The 23,076-nt window shown below is 38.6% G+C and overlaps 1 protein-coding gene across 14 annotated transcripts in view; it reads right to left on the minus strand.

Annotated features, from left to right (window-relative positions):
* The window catches only part of MYCBP2 (MYC binding protein 2), a 197,443-nt gene that overhangs the window by 140,212 nt on the left and 34,155 nt on the right, over positions 1-23,076 (minus strand). For all 14 annotated transcript variants that reach the window (XM_068155980.1, XM_068156571.1, XM_068156486.1 and 11 more), the window contains 14 exons: positions 19,908-20,123; positions 17,465-17,618; positions 15,912-16,108; positions 15,451-15,693; positions 14,341-14,412; positions 12,366-12,462; positions 9,080-9,153; positions 7,232-7,370; positions 6,386-6,462; positions 4,521-4,725; positions 3,797-3,961; positions 2,951-3,109; positions 2,049-2,253; positions 1,196-1,341 (listed from right to left, as the gene is read on the minus strand). In XM_068155980.1, coding sequence (XP_068012081.1) covers positions 1,196-1,341; positions 2,049-2,253; positions 2,951-3,109; positions 3,797-3,961; positions 4,521-4,725; positions 6,386-6,462; positions 7,232-7,370; positions 9,080-9,153; positions 12,366-12,462; positions 14,341-14,412; positions 15,451-15,693; positions 15,912-16,108; positions 17,465-17,618; positions 19,908-20,123 — 2,149 coding nt within the window. The remainder of the gene's footprint in view (positions 1-1,195; positions 1,342-2,048; positions 2,254-2,950; positions 3,110-3,796; positions 3,962-4,520; positions 4,726-6,385; positions 6,463-7,231; positions 7,371-9,079; positions 9,154-12,365; positions 12,463-14,340; positions 14,413-15,450; positions 15,694-15,911; positions 16,109-17,464; positions 17,619-19,907; positions 20,124-23,076) is intronic.

Below are 23,076 nucleotides of genomic sequence, written 5' to 3' on the forward strand. Positions count from 1 at the left end.
TTTCGATCCTGATAGCAGAGGACTTAGCACAAAAACTTACTCCTCCTTGGTCATGCATGAAAACACACCTATGAAGCACAGCTGCAACTGTCACAATCACTGTCAATATAAACCCCACTTCTGTGATGCCCAAGCAAATTATACCAAGAAATACCTTCACAGAAGCATCAGGACTCCATAAGTGAAGTTACTGGAGATTGTTAGTGCAAACTTCTCACAAGAACCACACCTAGTCTCCATTTAACTTTTGCTTCATAAAAAAAAACCCAACCCACTCAAAGTATAACAGAATTCTCTATTTTTACTATTCCTTGTTCCCCCGGGATAAATTGGTGAGATATATAAATACTTTAAGTCATGCACCTGATTATTTCATGGTTGGTTTCCGTACTAGATACTATATCCATACAGCTATGCTTTATGTAATCTAAGTATAAAAAACACTAAGGAAGAAAAAATCTGATCTCCAAAAACCTGTAACTGCTGACTGCAAATAGAGAGAACACAGTATTATAAATACTGTGATAACAGATCTTACGAGGCAAAATCCCAATTTGTATTTTTCAGTAATCATAATAGTTGGTATTTCCTACCCCCTCCCAGGTAGTTATTTTTCAGGGGGGGTGGGAGGTTAGGTGAGGTGGTATGGGAAGTGCTCTGCATATTTTAAAAAAGTAATTTACATGTTCTTGCAGGTTATGAAGAAACAATATTCCCCAGTCTTTATATGACTATCAAAAACCCAACAAGTACAGCTTTGTAGCATCATCATTAGTATTGTAACAGCACAAGTCAAAACGGCACACACATCTACAGTAGGGGCAAGCTTAAAATATTTCACTTACCACAGTGATCCCAATTTGCAAAATCACCAATAAAGAAATCTGCCTGACGAGCAACATTTTATCCATCTAAACTGTATTATACTAAAACTAACCCATGTGCCTGGAAGTTCAGTAATTTGGAGTGAACTGCGTTATTTAAGATACAAAGTTTTATCGTACAGATAAATCAAAATACTACCTGAAAGACTAATTGAAAAGAACCTATTTCTAATCTAACCTGTTATTTCAATTCATGTTTCCCAAGTCAGTAGTGTGACTGAGGTCTTTTTAAAGAGTGTAAACAGATGTACTGAGGAAAAAGTGCGGTATGAAAGAAAAGAAAAAGCCATCATACTACTTTTGTCACTTACCTAGCAAGAGATCTAAAGGTATCATCTCTTTTACAGCATCAAGAATTCCTCTTTGCCTTGCTTCCTGGCCATCCAGTTCTCTAGCACACGCCTTGCAGCAGCCACATACAGCACAGCCCGACTCACCTGAGCCACAGCCACAGATTCTGCAGCAAACAGAGTTGCTTTATCACTATCTTTCATTTTCATGCATTACTGATGCCTTGGTTATTAAAACACACATTATTAGTTTGTTCCATCTGTGGACATGTATTTTTCCTGAGATAAACAGAAAAGCATACCTAATTTAAATCCCAGCTGCTGTTGTGTTGTGCCAGGGAGCATAAAACCAGCATACAGCTTTGAACTGATTTTTCAGCAGGAATTTTTCCTTATTAAATTAAATATACATCACATGAAAATATGAATAAGGAAGTAAAGCGCATGCAATGCTGGAGAAATAGTAATGGTAATATGTAAAGCAGTGGCACTTCAATGCAGTTCAGCACTGAAGTAAAAGACAAAAGCAAGTGGAACATCAAGGTAAGAAAAACAGAAGATATTTGACCAAAAAAATCATACACCCCAAAGCCAGCAGCAGTTAAGAGGCAGATTAGTGTTCATATTCAACAGCTTCTAGTGAAGAACTATACACTAAAGAAATGTACAAAAATTCATTTAGAGCTAAATCATCTCCAACCGATGCATGCTAGCTCCAAAAATGATGACCCCCTCATGACTTTTAAAGGACAGACTCCTTTTAAATATGCTATCTTAGATTTAAATGTCAGAACACATCAACTGAGTTTACATTCAACAAGTGCTTTAGCCACTGAACACACCACAGCAAGCATATCTCCATACGTTTGCTTACCCTCCAGGTACTCTGTCAGGACGCCCACTACTAACACAGCTAGCTCCATACCCTGTGCAATCTCCACATACAGTGCACACCATACACTGCTCCAGCTTCCATTTATGCATGCCCGGAGGACACATCATGGACTTCTCATCTTTTTCATCCAGTTCCTCTTCTAGGTCTTCATCCATAGCTGTTGCCATATTTTCAACTCCAAAACCTGATTAAGACATTGAAACAAGAAATAGCTGTTTTTCTGGGGCCAACAGTAGCTCTTGAGGAAGCCCTGAAGAACACTCAGAGATCAGATTTTAAGAGCAATAATTAGGGATGCCTCACCTGCCTGCTCAGCCAGCACAGACACTTTTGAAAGCTGAGCATGGGCTGGAGTATATAGCTAGGTTTCCCAGCTCAAAGGGAACTGAAACATTTCTCTTTGATAATAGATCATTTACTTGTCATGTATGAAATATTCCAATCTGGCAAAGGTGAACAGATATGATTTTTCATACCAGTATTTAGGAGTAGTAGAAGTAAACAGGGGTATGGAGAAAGATGTAGACCTGTACTCATGTCCTCTTTAGGCACACAAGAGCCTTGAGACTGAACACAGACAGGAAAAGGTAGAAAATTGTCTTACTAGGACAACAGCACATAGTAAGACAACGTTTAAACTTATTCCTCCATCTAAAGAAAACGTTTTTCAATGACAGAAGAAAAGCAATTGAGATTTTTAGCATTAATAAATTTATTAGCATGTTCAGAACACCAAATACCTGACAGCTGAAGCTGAAAGCATCTGTACCTGAGGTTTTTTAAGCACACTGCATGTACTTTGGGTTTAGTATTAGAACTATATTTTACAACAAAATGCTTAGCTATGTTTTCACCTGTGATATTAAATCTAGGTCCCTCACCTTTTCCTCCCTGGCTCATTGAGCCTGTGTCTCGTCCACACTGTCCTTTATTATTTACACCAAATGTCCAAACTTCTCCATTCTTCATTAACACACAGGTGTGAGCTTTTCCCATAGCTACTTGAGTCACAAAATGGCCTTTCAAATCTGTTACCAAACCTGCAAGACATAAAACAGTTGAGTGGAAGGAATCTAGTGATATAACTTAATTGCTAGCAGATACTAACAATTTTTAAATTGATGGCAAGGGGGAAAACCAGCAGATATAACACCCCCAAGCTCTAGAATAAGAAGTGAAGAGAGAATTAGGGCTAGGCCATTCATCCTGCAAAGAAAAGAATGCCAAAACCAAACAAAACCCTGCTGCAAATCACTCCTGAAAAAAGTTCCAAAGGAGTTGTAACACCACAGGAGTTTCTTTATCACTTTGTTTAAATTGAGATGGTACTGGACCACCTGCAAATTTAAAGTAGGCTTTAAAGTAGGCTTTAGAGCACAGAAATACATAAGGCCTGGTTTCCTGCAGCTTTTGCTCATAATAAAACTCATCTCGTTTCTGTGACTTATCCCTGTGTGGCCTTTCAGTGCCAGATTAATACAATTAATTGTCTTTAATTTTCTTCTCCTTAGAGGAAGTACTGATTTGGGTACTTGTCACCAGGGCTGCTACATATATATTTTTTTTAACAGAACTAAAGGTCTTTTCTTTTTGTCCTTTTGCCATATTTGACTGAATCAGCAGAAAATCAGGGATGACACAAAATCATCTCCCACAGGCTAAAAACTTCCAGACTAAATCCAATTACTCTAGTTGAGAAATCACTTAAAAGACAAATATTAACTTACTTGTACTATCAGAGTAAATGGCATCTTTTCCAAACATGTAGAGCTCTCCATCTTTTGAAATTACAGAACTGCTTCCATTGTTGCATGCTGTTGATATGACAATCTTTCCTTCCATTTTAATGATTTTTTTAGGTTTATATGGTTTTGACTGGCGTCGGCTTTTAGCTTTAAAAAAAAACCAAAACATTGCAAATCATTCTACCAAAAAAACCCAACAAACACTTCAAAAGCACAATATAACTTCTTTTGTAATTAGGGTTTTATTAAGATTGAACTAGTTTTTCTCCAAAATTTCATTAGAAAAGTCATGAAAAGATATATATATCAGGAATGATTCTTCGATGCTTTTCTTTACATAAAGATTGAACTATGAACTTTATGAAACAGCAGGGAGTTAAAAATGTCCTCCTTGCCATCTAAGGAGATTGTGCATGAAAATATATGCACAATAATTTCACAGAAAAAATGTTACACACAAGTCCACTATTTTTTAAACAAAAAGCCACGTTTAGAAAACTTTTCAGTCACAACAGACTCCCATTTATAGGAAAAACAGAAGTATTAACATCTTTATGTGGAATAGGTGCCAGGACCTGTGGCTGGAATAAAATTCTTACTCCATGGCATGCTACATGTTCTTGGAAAATATTAAAACTCTGTTTTCAAATTGAAAGACAGTGAACAGGCTTTTATCACCCAGTGGTAAAGCAAGCATAATACATACTCGATTCACCATCCTCTCCTTTACTAGCAGAGCCTGTGAAGAATATGCTTCCATCCTCAGCAACAAGTAAGGCATGTGAGCCATCATGTCCAACAGAGAACTGAATGATCTTTGGGGATTTTGTGATTGGTAGTTCGACCCATTTTCCTGCTGAAGGACCACCTTGTTTGATTCCAAGGCTTTGATATTTACCAGTATAATAAATCTAGGAGAAAACAGTGAATCATTTTCAGTTATGCCACAACACTTTAAACTTGGATAATTGAAAAAGTTGCATTGCTTTTAAATCCTGTAATTTCAAGCTGTACAGAACTTTTCCTGACATTGTTTACATCCCTTAAGTATCTCTATCCTAAACTCTTGAATTGTGACTTAAGAGGAAAACTAGTGTGATTAGATTCTCCTTGTATTGAACTGTGCTTTCTACTGCACCACAGGGTTTTCATACAGAGTTGTTTGGCTAGATGAGTTGAATAAACAAGAACAAATCGTTCAGAAGAAACTATTCAGAGAAAACTAAGTGCTTAAAACACTTAAAGGAAATGTCTGGTCTGTGCAAAACCAAGATGGTGTAACAACAACTTAAAATACCAAATTACTACTGAATTTAATATGCATCAATAATTTTTAAAACTTGTGTAAATGCATAGTGGGCAGTGAGTACCTAAACATTCACACAAAATCAAGTGTTTCACATGAATAAACATAAAATTACTGACATGAGCTGAAAAACTTCCTCTAGAACCACACTACTCAACAGTACTATAAAATAGTACGTATGTGGACACCTAAATCCTGCTTCCGCTGTCTTTTAAAATGTATTTCATGCCTAAAAACACAGCTGATATTGAAGAGGCAGTTGTTAAGTCTGAAAACCAAATTAATGTGCTTCCACTAATGTTTGAAGAGTTTTGCTTGATCAAATTCTGTTTCACACTGTTAGGAAAAAAAGAAACCAGTTATACGTTTATAAGTGTTTTTATCAAACTCAGTTTGGATAGCACTAAAGGAAAACCTCCACTCCAATCAAATAACACAACTTTGAACACAGGAAAACAAAAGAACTATGCTTATATGAGTAAAATAACATTAGTTTCCTAAACCAAAACAGAAACAAGGTAAAGAATGTGAAAAGTCATAGTGACAGTAAGCTAAATTATTTCTAAGTTTCCACAAATATGCAGATCTCTGAAAAAACAGCCTCCACTAAGCAGAACCTATCAAATCATTAAGAACAGGTTTAAAGAAATCAGATGAACTTCACATAGGGGGAAGTCAATAATTCTCTGAGGATGGGATTTGAATACATTACTATATATAGTCACACTCTGTGGAAACTTCTGAGGGGAAAAATTTTGCAAATGTGCTAGTATGCTATTTGTAGACAAAAGGTATTTTTGTTCCCCAAATCTAAAATGAAGCCCCACACTGTCTCTAAGCAAGACTGACTACAGAAACTGCAGTAAATTCAAGTTCTGGATTTCTCAGTGGGTTCAATGGCACTTGTTTGTTTTCAAATGGGCTGCCTGGGGAGGTGGTGGAGTCGCCATCACTGGAGGTGTTTAGGAGGAGACTTGACAGGGTGCTTGGTTGCATGGGTTAGTTGATTAGGTGGTGTTGGATGATAGGTTGGACGCGATGATCTTGAAGGTCTCTTCCAACCTGGTTTATTCTATTCTATTCTAAATAACCATTTGCCTTCTTCCCTTTAAAGCAAGCTGTTAAAGTGTACTTAAATACAGTTACATCAATTCATTCTAACATACTAAGAAAGGAAACAGACATCTGGCGAAAAAATAAAATAGTAAAAAAAGGTAGAACTATATTTATGTAATTGGGTATTTGCTACAGAGCACTTTCAGTACCTTTCCATTAGCAGTTTTCATCAGTGCAAACTCTCTTCCAGCACCAAGGACAGCTGACTCCTCATCAAACCCTGTACCTGTGTGTGTAAGATAGTGTTAACTGGACAGGGTAACCAGGCAGCTTCACAGACCATTTTATAGACCTAACTCCGCCTAACTCTTTCAGAGAGCCATAACAAAGGTTCCAAGAAAGTTAGAAGTGAAACAAAATTTCACTGCCACAAGAAGGTTAACTGGGCTAGACCAGGCAGAGTTGTTCAAAGAGGAAAAAAGCACTAGGGTAATAGCAACTGCAGTTGGTTAGGCAGAAGGTCCACACAGTCAAACATGCATTTACTCTGATAGTGCAAAAAGCAGACACCAGAGCAAAACCCCCCAAAGAAAAGGCCAAGTGAACTTCCCCCCAGGTATCAATAATTTGGCATCTCGAATCCTGATGACAAGATGGCTTCCACATGTTTATCTTTAAACATATTTCTTTTCCATTAATCCATCCAGCAGTCTTTTTAACTCTTGTTAACTTTGACCCAGAGAAAGGACTTAATCGATAGATTGTTTGTGTTATGCAAGCACTCTTATTAAGTCCAAGCTTCAAACAACTATGTCTTTATTACACAGAACACTGGAAAACTACATATATATTGCTATAGACAGAAAAGGTGGTTCAAAATGAGTACATGAATGCATAAAGCATAAGCAGTTTCTAACCCTTTATACTTCACCACATAATATAATAGAGCTTTATCTTGCTGGACATAATAAAGGCAAACAAAGGGAAATGCAGTGGTTTGGTTTTGTTATTTGAATTACTAGGCTTGTTATTAACCTTCAAAGCAAAGGACTTACTGATAATGTGCAAGTCTTTCTCCAGATCAAACAATGAAATGCCACAGGCATGTAAGCACTTTCTTGCAAGCTTAAGCTGCAGCTCTTGTTGCAGCACTGGCTCAGTACTTGTTGCAAATATTCGCACTACAAAACCATCCTGCAAATAAATAAATAATCTACTTTATACTGTATTATGAATGCATTATTTCAGTTCTCATGGCCTAAGGCCATCAGAGTAATAACATTTCAGAGTAAATTACCAGAGGACACATCGATAAAGTAGCATTTCTATTAGAAAAGAAGTGCCAAATAGGATGAGCTTCAGATCAACCTTAAACGTATTACATTCTATGAAAATGTGAATGACAATAGTGAACTGCTAGAGAAATAATTAACTGAAACTCACAGAAATCTTGCTTTGATAACTACTTACAAGCCCCTCAAAAACTTCTCATTAGGAACCCACAATTCTGCATAAATTAAGAGTTTAAGAGTGACTGCTTTAATAAATAGCTAAAACAAATTTCTGATTACAAGGGCTGATGAAGTATCTTCATTGGGCCATGTTAAATAAAACAGTTGCTCCATTCACAGGATTTTCTTACAGTTGCATGTCTGGCATCTCTTGCCAACCCTGCCCCATCTCTCTACTACAGCTTTCTCACCATCAAAATGCCATGACCAGTCCAGAACCAAGACTGTAATAATAGAATAGCTAGAACTGCTTTGCCCCTAGTAGAAGCACTACTTCAGGTTTCCATAGCTTTAGCCCAATAGGCAATTTTCATATAAAAATCTCTTGGAACGTATTATCTTTCATGCCCCTTCCATTAAGTTTGGCTGAAATTCCCCAACAAGTGCCAAAGCACTTGCAGGAAAATAAACTGGAAAAAAATAAAATGATGATTAATCTTTAAGAAGCTTATCCCACAGAGACCCTGCAGGATAATGTATTAAAAAGTCATTATTCCATGTATAAGATTTTTTTTCCTCTCAAAGAGCAACAAATTTTTAAGGAAAATTTATCTAAAAAAAAAAAAGAAAAACTGAAAAATTCATTACAAATCAAAATTGTGGGGATAAATACCAAAATGCTGCTCCTTTATGCATAAAAGTGGCAGTTTCTCATCATCTCATGGATTTAGGAAGGGCAAGTCCTGCCTGATCAACCTGATCTCCTTCCATGATCAGGTGACCCGCCTGGGGGATGTGGGGAAGGCTGTGGATGTAGTCTACCTGGACTTCAGCAAGGCCTTTGACACTGTCCCCTACAGCAAACTCCTGGCCAAGCTGTCAGCCCATGGCTTGGATGGGAGCACACTGCATTGGGTTAGGAACTGGATGGAGAGACGAGCCCAGAGAGTGGTGGTGAATGGTGCCACATCCAGCTGGCGGCCAGTCAGTAGTGGTGTGCCCCAGGGATCAGTGCTGGGCTCTGTGCTCTTTAACATCTTTAGTGATGATCTGGATGAGGGCATTGAGTCTATCATCAGTAAATTTGCAGATGACACCAAGCTGGGGACAGGAGTTGATCTGCTGGAGGGTAGAGAGGTGCTGCAGAGGGACCTCGACAGGCTGGACAGATGGGCAGAATCCAATGGCATGAGATTTAACACATCCAAGTGCCGGGTTCTGCACATTGTAGTATAGTAGTATAGTATAGTATTGCTAAGGTTGGAAGCAACCCCATGCAGTGCTACAGGCTGGGGTCAGAGTGGCTAGAGAGCAGCCAGGCAGAGAGGGACCTGGGGGTGCTGGTCGATGGTAGGCTGAACATGAGCCTGCAGTGTGCCCAGGCAGCCAAGAGGGCCAATGGAACAATTCAGTTGAGAGAAAAATACATTTCCTATCACATGTAATACTTACATCTCTAGATGCTGCTATTTGATTAATATATTCTCCATCAGTGAAAAGGATGTTCTGCCCTTCAGCATGACAATCTGTGAGAGAAAGATTAAGCACACAGTTTATATTACCATACACACACAATGAGTTCTCTGCTTCTAATGCATTGGTCAGAATTATTTGTGATTTCTCATTTGTCTAAAGAGATGTATTGGGTTGGACAGAATTGGAGTCAATTCACCTCACAGCATCTTTCTAGTGCTGTGTTTTTGCAGCAGTAGTTAATAACATCGCAGTGTTTTGGCTACTGTTGAATAAGTATCCAGGCTGTGTCCTTTCATTACATTGAGGAGGTGGGCAAAATCCTGGGAGGGGACACTGCTGAGCCAGCTGACTCAGACTGGCCAAAGCGGTATTCCATACCATATGACATCAGCTCAGGTATAAGAATGAAGTGAAAGAGGAAGTGGCATCTATCCTCCCAAGTAACCACCAAACATAGAGAGCACTGCTTCCCGAGAGCAACCATCGTCCTGCCGATGGGAAGTAAAGACTAACATCTCTCTCTCTGCTTTTTGCTTCCATGCAGTTTATCAATGTTTGCTTATTAGTGTTACTGAAATTGTTCCTGTCCTACTACTGGCTTCTGTTATATTTTTTTTTTTCCCTCTCTCCCCCTGACCACTTAAGAGAGGGAGTGATAAAGTGGCTTTGGTGGGCATCTGGCCTCCAGACAAGGTCCAAACTACCACAAGAGATCACACTGTTTTCCTAATACCTTGTTATGTGCCAGGACCCCCTCTCAAACACATACAATACTCTTCTCTCTAACAGTTAAAGCATGTATTAAATCCAAGTGGTCAGCCCAATATTTAACTGTAAAAGCTTTTAGTATGCACCTGTGATGTGTATTCTAAGCAATTGTACTACATCAAAACTCTAATTTTCTGCAAGTGTTACAGCCTTCTCCTTGCTCAAAGGCTTTTTTCCTAAATAAGGCCATTATCAAATCCACTGAAAACTTACAAAGCATATACTTGAATGCATTACATGTTTATTGAAAACAGGTTAGCTACTTTGAAGAAAAAACAATGAAGAATACCACCCATATTAGAGAGGAAAAAAATAAAACCAAAAAAACCCAAACAACCCACCCACACAAACAAAGACTGTCTCCACAAGATGAAAAGTGGATTCCTGCACTATTTCTTCCCTTCTTACTCTGCTGATGGAGCTACTAAGAGAGATTGATATACAGCTTGTTTCATTGATTGCACAAAGGAAAGTGACCTCTACAAAAAGTACTGAAGGACAGGTACTTGACACCATCTGCTTCATAACCTGAAGAACAGACTGTGGACTGAGATATCCAAGATTTCTGCCTGGAGATGACTATAACAGAAAGAGCTTTTATTTTACTTAAAAGCACGTATCTACAGACACCTGTTAATTCTAGCCTGTTAGCACCTTCAAGAATCACTGTCACATTTATATGGTGCATACTGTGCTCGCTAGTAAGTACTTGAGCTCATGTAGGCTCCCCTCAGTTAGCAATACTTTTCAGACTAAATGAATAGCCCTGAGCTCCAAGAGTGGCTCATGAAATATTTCAAAAAACAGTGAAAGCATACATGACTTAACTTTGACTTCTTCAGCTGAACACAGCAGCTTTTCTTTAAAATACATAGTAAGCATCACTGTTAAAAGAAATGTTCAAGATAAAAACCTCCTCTATAAATCTGGGTCCAGTCACCTAGAAATTCTCATAGAGCTCAGGATTCTCATAGCTCATAGAGCTCAGGAAATTCTCATAGAGCTCTAGGAATACAGATCCACTGCTCCAGGAAAGCATACGAAACTTAGCACAGGCATCAGATAAAAGAAGGCTGACAGTGTCTGGTAGTTCCAGACACATGTTCAGATTTGTTAGCTAACATATCAGAGCAAAAAGACTGTCCTTTGGAAAAAAGTTTATGGTTTCAAGAAGCTGGTGGATCCTAGTGTCTAAGAAAGGAGAAGATAATGGTCTATAGTTCACTGAGCTTCCTAAGGTCACAAGACTTCTAGCTAGGATCAACTCCTAATCACATCTCCTAATGAACTTCTAATCTCCTAAGCATCCCTGTATGAATAAATATCAATACCTTATTTAAATGTATTATCACCAACCCAGGCATTTGAAAGAGATTAACCCCAGACAGGATCATGTCCACACACCGTAATAAAAACACAAAGGGGGTAGGAGTTATGAAGAACACCTAGTGTTCGCTTGGACACCATCACAAAACATAAAATGCAACTATGTGAAACATCTTAAAGGACTTCTGAATGGGTACTTCCAGATGCTTTGACACTACAAGATCGATACATTCTTGTTTAGAAACCACACTTGTTTATTCTGCCCTTCTTTATAGTAGAAATGTGGATGTCTTGCAGAATGGCATTTGTCACTGAGATTTGCAGAAGAAAAACTAACAGCTCAGAGGTGTAGCCTTTAAATGTGCTCAAGCCTCTCCCATGATCTGCATGAAAAGCACTGATTTGTTTGATAACATAATTAAGGACTTCAAAGGACCCTACTGGTTGAAGAAGCTGCCTTGAGGTGAAGAAAACGGAAAAACAATTCTACAAGGCAATTTGTCAGGTCCTTGAATGTCCTCTCACTCAAATGTCTCATACAGTCCCACAAAGACCAAGCAGCATAAACAGAAATCCACATTTTAAGAAGCTGCAGAAAGCTGCATTGAGAAGATTCTACAGTCACAATTTGTTTCAAAAACTACTGTTTGTGTTCAGAATACAAAAAGCCTTAAGATTTTTTTTCTGACTGATCTCAGTCAGTGCCTTCTATTATTTATGTTAGGATGCAAACCAGAATCTTTCTTATGATCACTGTTTCACTGGAAAACACTCTTGTGCCCTTCTATTTGAGTGGCTAATAATACTAAATGGTATCGGTTGTAGCTTTTAACTACCTAACACATAGGAGGTGGTGAAAATAAAGTGAACTCTGAGCCAAACACTCAAAGTTTAAGTAAGGAAAACAAAAATTGGTATTCCAATCTGAACTCTCAAAGTCTTCAAATTGAGATGACCACACATTTTAAGATACTACACTATTCTTCCAGTAGTTGAGAGTAAGATGCAAAAAACCTCTCAACAAAATATTGCAGATCCTCCAAAACAGCACACTGAAGACAAAGAAGCAGTTTAACTCATGACCTGAAAATCTGTTTGCACTTCTCTTCCACTTAGCTGAAAATGCAGCTAACTGCAACCACACCTTCAAATATCTAAAGGTTCTTACCTGGCAAAGTAACTGCACCATCTTGCTCCAAAGTTTCAGGGTTTATTCTTATGGCTGTCATACTGTGACTATTTGCTTCTCTATATAATAAATAACCCTGTGAAGGGTAAGAATATACAGAGATATGAAAATGCAGTTAACTACATCAAGATAATATCAAAAGTGAAAAAAAACACAGTAATAATTTTAAGTATTGTACAAAATTTTGGAAAATTACTTTTAAGACCAAATTTGCTTCATTTTGATAATCTACTTTTTTTCCACCAAATTCTGCAACAAGCCCCAGCAATTTTGCCTCCTTCCTCTACACTTTTTACACACTGTAGGTCAGTGTGCTCAACCTCATACATAGCTTCGAAAGCAACAAATAGCAATTCTGTGCATACAATTATGGTTAAAAGCCACAAACGCAGTAAAAACCAGTGTTCTCGTTCCCACTTTCCACTCATCTAGTAACAGGAAAATGCAACCACTACTTTTCTTTCCATCTAAACTACTTGTGTTTTTCCTAGATAAATCAGTCCCTGTGAAATGAGAAAAAACAAACCCACAGAAAGAAATAAAAAATAAACACATTTAAACATGTGTGTATATATATAAAAAACACATGCATGTATATATATGCACACACGAGAACTAAAACTAGACTATATATTTGTAATGAACAATTTCACTTCAAAGGTGCCACATCTTGAGTACTGTGTCCAGTTCTGGGCCCCTCAGTTTAAGAAGGACATTGAGACACTTAACGTGTCCAGAGAAGGGCAACAAGGCTGGGGAGAGGCCTTGAGCACAGCCCTATGAGGAGAGGCTGAGGGAGCTGGAATTGTTTAGCCTGGAGAAGAGGAGGCACAGGGGAGACCTCATTGCTCTCTACAACTACCTGAAGGGGGATCGTAGCCAGGAGGGAGTTGGTCTCTTCTCTCAGGCAACCAGCACCAGAACAAGAGGACACAGTCTCAGGCTGCACCAGGGGAAGTTTAGGCTCAAGGTGAGGAGAAAGTTCTTCACCGAGCGAGTCATTCGTCATTGGAACGGGCTGCCCAGGGAGATGGTTGAGTCACCGTCCCTGGAGGTGTTCAAGAGGGGACTGGACATGCCACTTAGTGCCATGGTCTAGTCATGAGGTCTGTGGTGACAGGTTGGACTTGATGATCTTTGAGGTCTCTTCCAACCTTGGTGATACTGTGATACTGTGACATTAGGACAATGAGACCACCCAGTTGAAAGTAAATATACAGTGAAAGTTGCTCGGCAATTACAAAATGAAGTAATTTTTTGATGAAATACAATCTCTCATTTGTTGAGGAGGTTTTTTGTTTGGCTTTGCTTGAGGAAGTTGAGACAAAGAGTGCACAGACATAACAGCAGGATTTAAAAAAATACCAAACCACTATTTCAATAATGAATAGCAAATGTGTAAGAAAATGTCAAGATTCCCCAAACTGACTAACTCTAAAAACTAAAACATTTAGAAATCCTAATACAGTTAACTACAGTGATAGCATCAACAATTATCTTTACTTATTGTTTAGACACCTTCAGCTCTCTCCCAACCAAATCACCACATCCATATTTTACTGCAAATGCTTTAAAATGTGTTTTCACATAGATCTTTCAAGACTTTTACACTATTTTGTTGCAACAGCACATTTATAAATCCACAGGCTTCTTTACAAAGCATATCAATCGAGTGCACAAATCATAGATTTACACCTTAAATCATCAAATTCAGAGAAAGTCTTTCCAGTGGCAGCACACATCAGTAATACTTTTCATTACTCCTTTGTATATGCCAGTACCATCAGATGTTTCTCATCTCCCACAGTTTAAAAGTCAGTACCAAAAAAAAAGATTTTCTGTAGCTAAAGCCAAAGGACAATAAAGTATGCCCTTTCACTTAATCAAAGCAAGGCCTACTTAAATTACTCATGAGGGTTGGGAGGTGGGGTGCATGTCTTAAGTATCCACTTACCTGAGCATAGCCTAACCAAGACTTTTTTTCCTTTCTGTTTTTGATGCGAGATGTGGAATTGTATATGTGGCCCTGAAAAGCAAAGAAGTCCAGTTATCTGACAAATACCAGAGTGGTAATTTTACACAACCTAAGCAATGTCTTCAACCATACTGAGAAAATTTTAAGAAAATGGTGTACAGTTCTCATAGAAATAACCAGAAGGCTTTAAACAAATGGTGCAAGAACTGATAATTAGTAAGCAAAAGATTCTGAGCTGGAACAGCCAACCTCATGAGGTTCAACAAGACCAAGTGCAGGGTCCTGCATTTGGGTCGAGGCAATCCCAGGCACAAATACAGGCTGGGCAGTGACTGGCTGGAAAGCAGCCCTGAGGAGAGAGACTTGGGGGTGCTGGTGGATGAGAAGCTCAACATGAGCTCTCAGTGTGCACTTGCAGCCTGGAAAACCAATCAGATCCTGGGATGCATCAAGAGAAGTGTGGCCAGCAGGTCACTCAGCTCTGGTGAGACCCCACCTGGAGTACTGTGTCCAGTTCTGGAGCCCCTAATACAAGAGGGATATGGACATGCTGGAACGTGTCCAGAGAAGGGCCACAAGGATGATCAGAGGGCTGGAACACCTCTCCTATGAGGACAGGCTGAAGGAGTTGGGGCTGTTCAGTCTGCAGAAGAGAAGGCTCCGAGGTGACCTAATTGTGGCCTTCCAGTATCTGAAGGGGGCCTACAAGAAGGCTGGGGAGGGACTTCTCAGGATCTCAGGTAGTGATAGGACTAGGGGGAATGGAATGAAGCTGGAGGTGGTGAGATTCAGGCTGGAGGTGAGGAGGAGGTTCTTCACCATGAGAGTGGTGAAGCCCTGGAATGGGTTGTCCAGGGAGGTGGTTGGGGCCCCGTCCCTGGAGGTGTTTAAGCCCAGGCTGGATGAGGCTCTGGCCAGCCTGATCTAGTGTGGGGTGTCCCTGTCCATGGCAGGTGGGTTGGAACTAGATGATCCTTGTGGTCTCTTCCAACCCTGACTGATACTATGATAACAGTTAAAATATTAACTATCATTCCTCACACAAGGAGAATAGAGACAAAATAGCAAAGAAAAAAAAATTCACCTTACCCTCACTGTCCCACTATATCCAGAGCCTATTTTGTATAGTCCATCTTTACATAAGAGATAGAGGAAAAATCCATCACTCTGAAGTAGGCACTGATCATCTTCATCTACAGATACTTCTTTCAGTGGCCATTTGTGCATCAAGGCTGCCTTTTTTATTCCATTACTGAACCAGTCCTGGATTTGGATTTTGCCCACCAAAACTGCCTGTACACTCCGCTGAAGAGAGTTTAAAATGGTTGGCACCTACATAGTAAAAGAAATTGTGAGGGAGTGAAAAAACATGACTTTTTAAAACACTGTATTTTCTGTTCTACATCCAACTGAAGACAAAGAAATACCTCCTCTTATCTCAAAACCAGCAAGGGATGAAGTTGACTGAATTTACACAATAGATCTTCTCAGAACTCATGCATATATAATTTACATAAATTCCCAGATACAGAGAAGTTTAAGTACAAGACCTGAATATTTTGACAAGCATGGCTGCCATTATTGGTGAGGATAGCAGAGATTGCTTGCAATGTTCTTCCTGTCTCTCCCCACGCAGCTACCAAACTGAAGAGGCAAGCACAGGACAGCGCTGTCAAGGACTGTCCTGTACTGTCATTCATGCCTGTGCTTCGGACAGTGATTTCCAGAAGAAGCTGGAACAGGGATTCTGCAGATAAAACATAATAATTACACAGACAAGTCACAAATCACACCAAGTAAGTTTAATTCACCATTGACTGGCAAAATGTATGATTCATCTTTTCTCAGTAATAAAGTTTAGAATAAAGCATCTTATTGAAGAGATCTCAAACATCCTTAACTTTTCCTTCTTTTTCAGCTAGGAAAAAAACCCATCTTGATAACCACAATGGTCAGAGAACAAGAAAAGCAAAGTCCTTCTGTTAGAGTGGAACACATTAATAAGAAACGGCCCAGAGTGACTTACTTTACCTGCCTACTCAGTCTACCTCATCACCAAGATGTGTAGGTCTTGACCAAACTTGTCTAATTTTTAAGACCATTACCCATGATGACACACATCTCCTTTCTCAGAAACAAGAATTTCAAATCAAAGCTTGCAAATAATTTTTGACCACAGTAGCTCTTTTCAAGCACTGTTTAGCAGTAAACATCTGTAACAATCCAGGTCTGAACAGAAATCCAGCTCAATTTTTTTGATAGTATATATAATCTCTGAGGCAGCAATCAAGAGAGAAGCCATCTTTGCGGCTTTTTAATACTCTGGACATAAGTATAAAATAAAAACTTATGTAACAAATCACTATCATCTTTGAAAATGGAACACTGTTGAGTCAAAGCATAGGAAAACATACATAGAAAGTCTTAATGCATTTCATTTTTCTTCCTTTTAAACAACATATGCTACAGCCTAGCCCTCCTTGCAGTTCTATAAACTAGTAAAAGCTATGAATTAACCAAAGATAATTAGATTTTAACTTAAATGTATAATCAATCACAGACTCAAAGCCATCAGGGGTTTAACATTCACTTTAAATATCATTAAAAGAAAAACTGATTTTCAGGGAAGCTTTTGGATGGCTAGACGAAATACAAGCAAGAACACTTTTATATATATAGCTTTATATAAATTACAACATTAAATAGCTAAGCTACAGCTTACAACAGCAGATCAGAAGAGAATTTAACTATAGAACTATCTTCTTTCCATTAAGACCAAGTATTTTATAGCTTCAGTAAAACAAATCACAATTTGTATGCATTTTAAGGTTAGTTACCATGTGTCAGTGAAACTCCCCATTACACAGGAAAGATACATGAGTTTTTATCAATATATACCCTTATGTGCCAACACTCCTGTTCTACAAATGATTAATGCTGAAGAAGTGCAGGTTACATACACCACAGAGCATTTACACTACAGAATCAAGTTACTCAGTTAAGCACAAATATGTAACTATCTCTTAAATATTTGCTAGGAACCATTTTCTTCTGTCAGTACAGATGCATGTTAATACAAAGACAATAACAGATGAGGTGTTACCTAGGACTTCAGGAGGCTCTGACTGCAGGCCTTCTGGTTGCTGGCCCTGAAGCACATTAAGTAGGGCTTGCAGACTCCTGAGACACAAGGATGGATGAGAAAATCTTGTCTCCTTTATCAGTTCAAAGACTTCACATAATCCAACTTCAATGATCTAAAGAAGTACAGATTTTACATCACTAGGGGTATATGCCAATGTTTACAGAACAAGATAGCTATTTGGATAACAAAAATGTAATACACAATACAATAGTAATTCAAAATAAAAATAAAGAACCCACCTATGCAACTGTACTAGCAAATATCACAACAGAAGTAGTGACATCCTATGGAAGAGCATATCTAAAATAGTTCCCTGGAAAAATAAGGAAACTTAAATTTTTGGACAAGGTGAGACAAACTGTCTCCAAGCGCTTCTAATTTCTGTCAAGTTCACCTTTGACAGACCTCTTTCCTTGCTCATTAATGTGAACCAGTAAGCCAGAAGTGGCTTGCAATTTGACTTCCCAACTTGAGTAATGACATATTTGACAGCTGATGCTAGTAACAGTAGTACTTTCCCCTTCAAAGTCTCTGGATTTATTTTTGTGAGGATACAAAAAATAAGAGTTGCTTGCCACTACAACTCATATTGCATTATACCAATTAATACAACATCTGTAAGAGCACTGCTTGAGCCACTCCTTATTTTCCCTGCTAGAATTCCTGAATATTCTGAGATTTCAGTTAAGCCTCCCTCCACAGACTGCTCCTTCTCAAACTCAATACGTAATAACGATGACAATGCAAGAAAAATGAGCAGAGTTAACTCATTTAAAATAAGAGACTGTATCTTTAGACCTTCACTAAGTGTTTGGAGTCTTCAAACTGCACTGAAAGAGAGAGTAAGCATCTTTCCAAGAGATCTTAATCTTGGTCTCAGTGCCTTCTGAAAGGTCTCTGAAGCAAAACAAGCACTGCTGCAGCCTTGCTCTATGACACAACCTGCCATTTTCCATGCAGTCATCCTCCTGCTCCCTTTGCACCACCTTTGACACTTCAGATTGACAAAAGCGCAAATTCACCTTATGAAAGGTACACAATATTCTAGCCTGGACGCAGCCATTACAACCCACAATGAATTCCCAAAAAACCCCACCTATTTTCTTCAAGAAGTCTTATCTAAACTATTGTTTTATTTTCTTGGTCTTTCCTCTCCTAACCACTCAATACTCATGCTTCTATGTTCATTTAAGAGTACATAATACTCTGCATTAATTTCTACTATACATATATGAAAACATACTTGACATGGGTTACACATTCTCTTAATTTTAAGACTTAAAGTCAATTTCTCAGGAGAGTAATTACTGTTCTTTTATTTTTTTGATACAGGTTGAAAATATTTATTTTTGCTTAGGCTTATTAGCTAAGCAACAAAATGTATGCCACTGCAGGAATATCCAAGACAGTTAATTCCACCTTAATCGTCTTAATCCAGCATTTGCTCTTTTAGTACAGGGCTTTTATGGATCACCCACAACCCAGTTTTAAGTTTAACATTAGAATATTAGAATAATATTAGAATAAACCAAACCAGGTTGGAAGAGACCTTCAAGATCATTGTGTCCAACCCATCAACCAATCCAACCCACCCAAACAGCTAACCCATGGCACCAAGTACCCCATCAAGTCTCCTCCTGGTGGAAGCAACCCCCTTTTTTAACAATTACTTATCAAATCAATAAAACTACTCATCATTAGCTATGGTTATCAAAGCAAGCTTAAAAATATACTTTAGAAATCAGTAACTCATATCTATATTTATGACTTTCCACCATTAATCCTTCTTAGAAGAGTTAAATAGTACAAACCTCACCCTGTTGAGCTATAATGGCTAAAACGTGCATTACTAACTGTCCATAGTTACCAGTGCCAAAAGGTACCAAAGCCAAAAAATAAAAGTGAACATCAGAAAACTGTGGTAGTAAGAATAACTGATAGTTGCTGCCATTAAATGTATTCTTGGTAAATAATCTTAGAAAACATTCCAACAACTGAATTCCAAAAGCAGAAATAATTATACTTTTTTGAGGGGTAGAACAAGAGAAAGTCCTCTTTATCACTACCACCTAGTAGCTTCTGACAGGTGTGAGAGCTGCTATATTGGCACTGCCTGTGGACTTTTGAGGTTCTAGGTTATTTTCAAGTACTAATACTAATAAAGAAGTGCAAGTCAAATTATTACCCGACATTGAGTTGACTTTAACATTTATTATTTGTCAGACACATGGATCTTCTGAATTGATTAAATTAGATGACTCTGGACTGGATGGACTACAAAGAAAACCATAGGTGTTTTCCAAGCAGCTTAGCTTGTATTGCTGTTCTCTACTCCCCATAACGAACATAGCAAGCTTAGATCACATACATGGTAGACTTTTAAAAGTATCCAGTTACTTACCTTTGGAAGTTTAATAGGTGGCTCTTTGGATTCCTCCTCTTCATCACTGTCTGAATCCCCACTCTGTACACTGTTCTTTGAAGCCAAGGATACAGATGCTTCCTTTTTTTGCCACTCCAACACACAATGGCGGACATTGCAGTAAACATTAAAAGCTGAAGGGTTGCTGTGCAATCTGATATCTGGTATGGTTACTGTACTCTCTAGGTTTTCAGTCTGAAAAAAACAAGATTAGCCTTAAGTTTACCATCAAGTTTCAAGCTTTGCTAAATACAGGTAATCTCAAAAGTTTCAATAATTTTGGCTGACCAAATGATTCTCAAAATAGAGACTAAACTTTCCTGTTAAGTATCAATTGTCTCAGATAGGAAAGAAGACATTTCAATGTATTCCAAATGCTTTTATTCTCTACCTCTCCTAACTTGATGAAGACTCTGGGAAGGAAAGCAAAAGCAGCTCAGACCACAGAATGGTCCAAATCTGTTCCACAGCCAGAAGAACAGAATTCAGGATTTATCTTCTTAACAAGGGTTACTTGGTTTGATGGTGGTTCTTTGTTTGGGTTTTGTAAATTAGTCTTAGCTAATTTTAAAATGCACTATTTGTTACTCCAGCTGTTAATTTTAATCTATTGGTGAATAACAAAATTTTAAGCCATTTTATAAATGTGTATTAGAAAAAAATACCAGTAGCTGTTTTGTCATTAAGTGAAAACAGGTAGCAAGTTCAAAGATTCTCCTGGTAAGATGCTGTAGACAGTAATATTGTAGATAATGAAAATCTATTGGACAAACTACTGATTACAAAGAAAAGAAGAATAGTCTATCCAGACCTATGAAGTAATGGGACACCATCCTGTTTTCAGAAGTCCTGAGCCAAAAAGGTAATAGGAATACAATAGGAATAGATCAGGTTAGAAGAGACCTTCAAGATCATCATGTCCAACCCATCATCCAACACCACCTAATCAACTAAACCATGGCACCAAGCACCCTATCAAGTCTCCTCCTAAACACCTCCAATGATGGTGACTCCACCACCTCCCCGGGCAGCACATTCCAATGGGTAATCACTCTGTGAAGAATTAGGAAACTGCTCTAAGAAACTATTACTACCTGTGCCCTTACCCGACCACTACCTTGCCCCATCCTTTCTTTGGTATCTCCTATTTGTATATTACTGTCAGCCACTGCCAAAGACACAAAAACCTTCATGAAGCTGTAATTAGACTTAGAAAAATATTACAAAATCTATTTTTTGAAAACTGTTTAAATTTTGTCCCATATTTGCCATTTCTGCAGTAGTTGAATGGGACAGGAATAATGATAGACTAAACAAAACAAATCCAACCTATCACCAAACACCTCATGGCTAACTAAACCATGGCTTCAAGTGCCATATCCAGTCTCCTCCTGAACACCTCCAGGGATGGGGACTCCCTGGGCAGCACATTCCAATGACTAGTTACTCTTTCTGGGAAGAACTTTTTCCTCCCCTTGAGCCTAAACCTCCCCTGGTGCAGCTTGAGACTGTGTCCTCTTGTTCTGGTGCTGGTTGCCTGGGAGAAGAGACCAACCCCCACCTGCCTACAACCTCCCTTCAGGTATTTGTAGAGAGCAAGGTGGTCTCCTCTGAGCCTCCTCTTCTCCAGGCTAAGCAACCCCAGCTTTGTCAGCCTCTCCTCATAAGGCTTGTGCTCCAAACCCCTCCCTAGCTTTGTTGCCCTTCTGTGGACACATTCAAGTGTCATTTGGTTGGCTTTCTTCCTTGTCTTTGGATTTTGTTGTTGTTAATGCTTTTGTGGTGCCAACAAACAAACACACACCACCCACAAAAATCAAACCAAACCCCCACCAAAAAACACCAACACACACCCACACCAAAAAACCCCACAACAAACCAAAGCCCACAACCAACAGTTCAGTCATATACCACCAAAGACTAAGGTGGTTTAAGCACAGGCTATAAAAAAAAATGGACTTCTGGCAGTACCAGAACAAGAGGACACAGTCTCAGGCTGTGCCAGGGGAGGTTTAGGTTGGATGTTAGGAAGAAGTTCTTCACAGAAAGAGTGATTGCCCATTGGAATGGGCTGCCTGGGGAGGTGGTGGAGTCACCATCATTGGAGGTGCTCAGGAGGAGACTCGATGGGGTGCTTGGTGCCATGGGTTAGTTGTTTAGGTGGGTTGGATTAGTTGATGGGTTGGACATGATGATCTTGAAGGACTCTTCCAACCTGGTTTATTATTATATGAGAGGAAGACATTCCCAAAAATACCTAATTGTAGACAGAGGGCACAGAGACTACACAAAGTGAGAAGGCCTAGGTTAGGAATGTAGGACAAATTTGTTTGAACATACAAGGCAAAATCTGGGGGAGTATTAGACCTTGTCTCAGTGTAACATAACTTCAGAGTTGTTTTCATTTGTCTCGTGTTCATGAGAGGCAGTAGGAGTGAAGGCCTTTTATCTTTCTCTTTCTATCTAAGGGAGATTGATACTGTGAGTGACCATGTTCATTTGGCAGGAGGGTACACAGTGAATTATTAGAGTGATTTGAAACAGCTCAGAGTAGAAATACTCATACATCTGTGAGAGCAGTGATGGGAAACAGGACTTCTTTCTAGAAGAGAAAAGGGGATAACAAGGGAACCAGTGAACTGGATAATGTTTTAATGGGATGATTTATTTTTCTGTAATATGATAGCCACAACTCTGTACATCAAAACACAGCAATGGTTCACAACATGTTTTAATATGCAGTTATTTTTTATTATTACCAGAAATAACACAGCCTTCTAAATTAGGTAGTTCCACAACACATTACAAAACTGAATAAAAAAATTCAAAATAAAAGTATTTCATAGTTCACATATTTCCTTCTCTTGTTGACTACAGTATCACTCTAACTCTACTGATATGTATTTGCATCTCTTCCATTATTACCATAAAATTATTCCAAGTTAAAACCTTAAGAAGCAATGTTTTACTTTGGAGCCTGTTTTATTCAATACAGTACGTTGTTTTCTCTTACCAATGTCAGTGTTAGCAATAAACATAAGGGGGTAATTTAATAAACACAAAAAAACACCCCAACCAAACACCAAAACACAACCCCAAAAAAAACCCTGAAACCCCCACAAAACTGGAAAAAAAAATTATCCATCCA

Source organism: Melanerpes formicivorus, unplaced genomic scaffold (genome assembly GCF_026170545.1).
Source record: "Melanerpes formicivorus ecotype bairdi unplaced genomic scaffold, bMelFor1.0.p_v2 SCAF_1, whole genome shotgun sequence".
NCBI classification, from domain to species: Eukaryota; Metazoa; Chordata; class Aves; order Piciformes; family Picidae; genus Melanerpes; species Melanerpes formicivorus.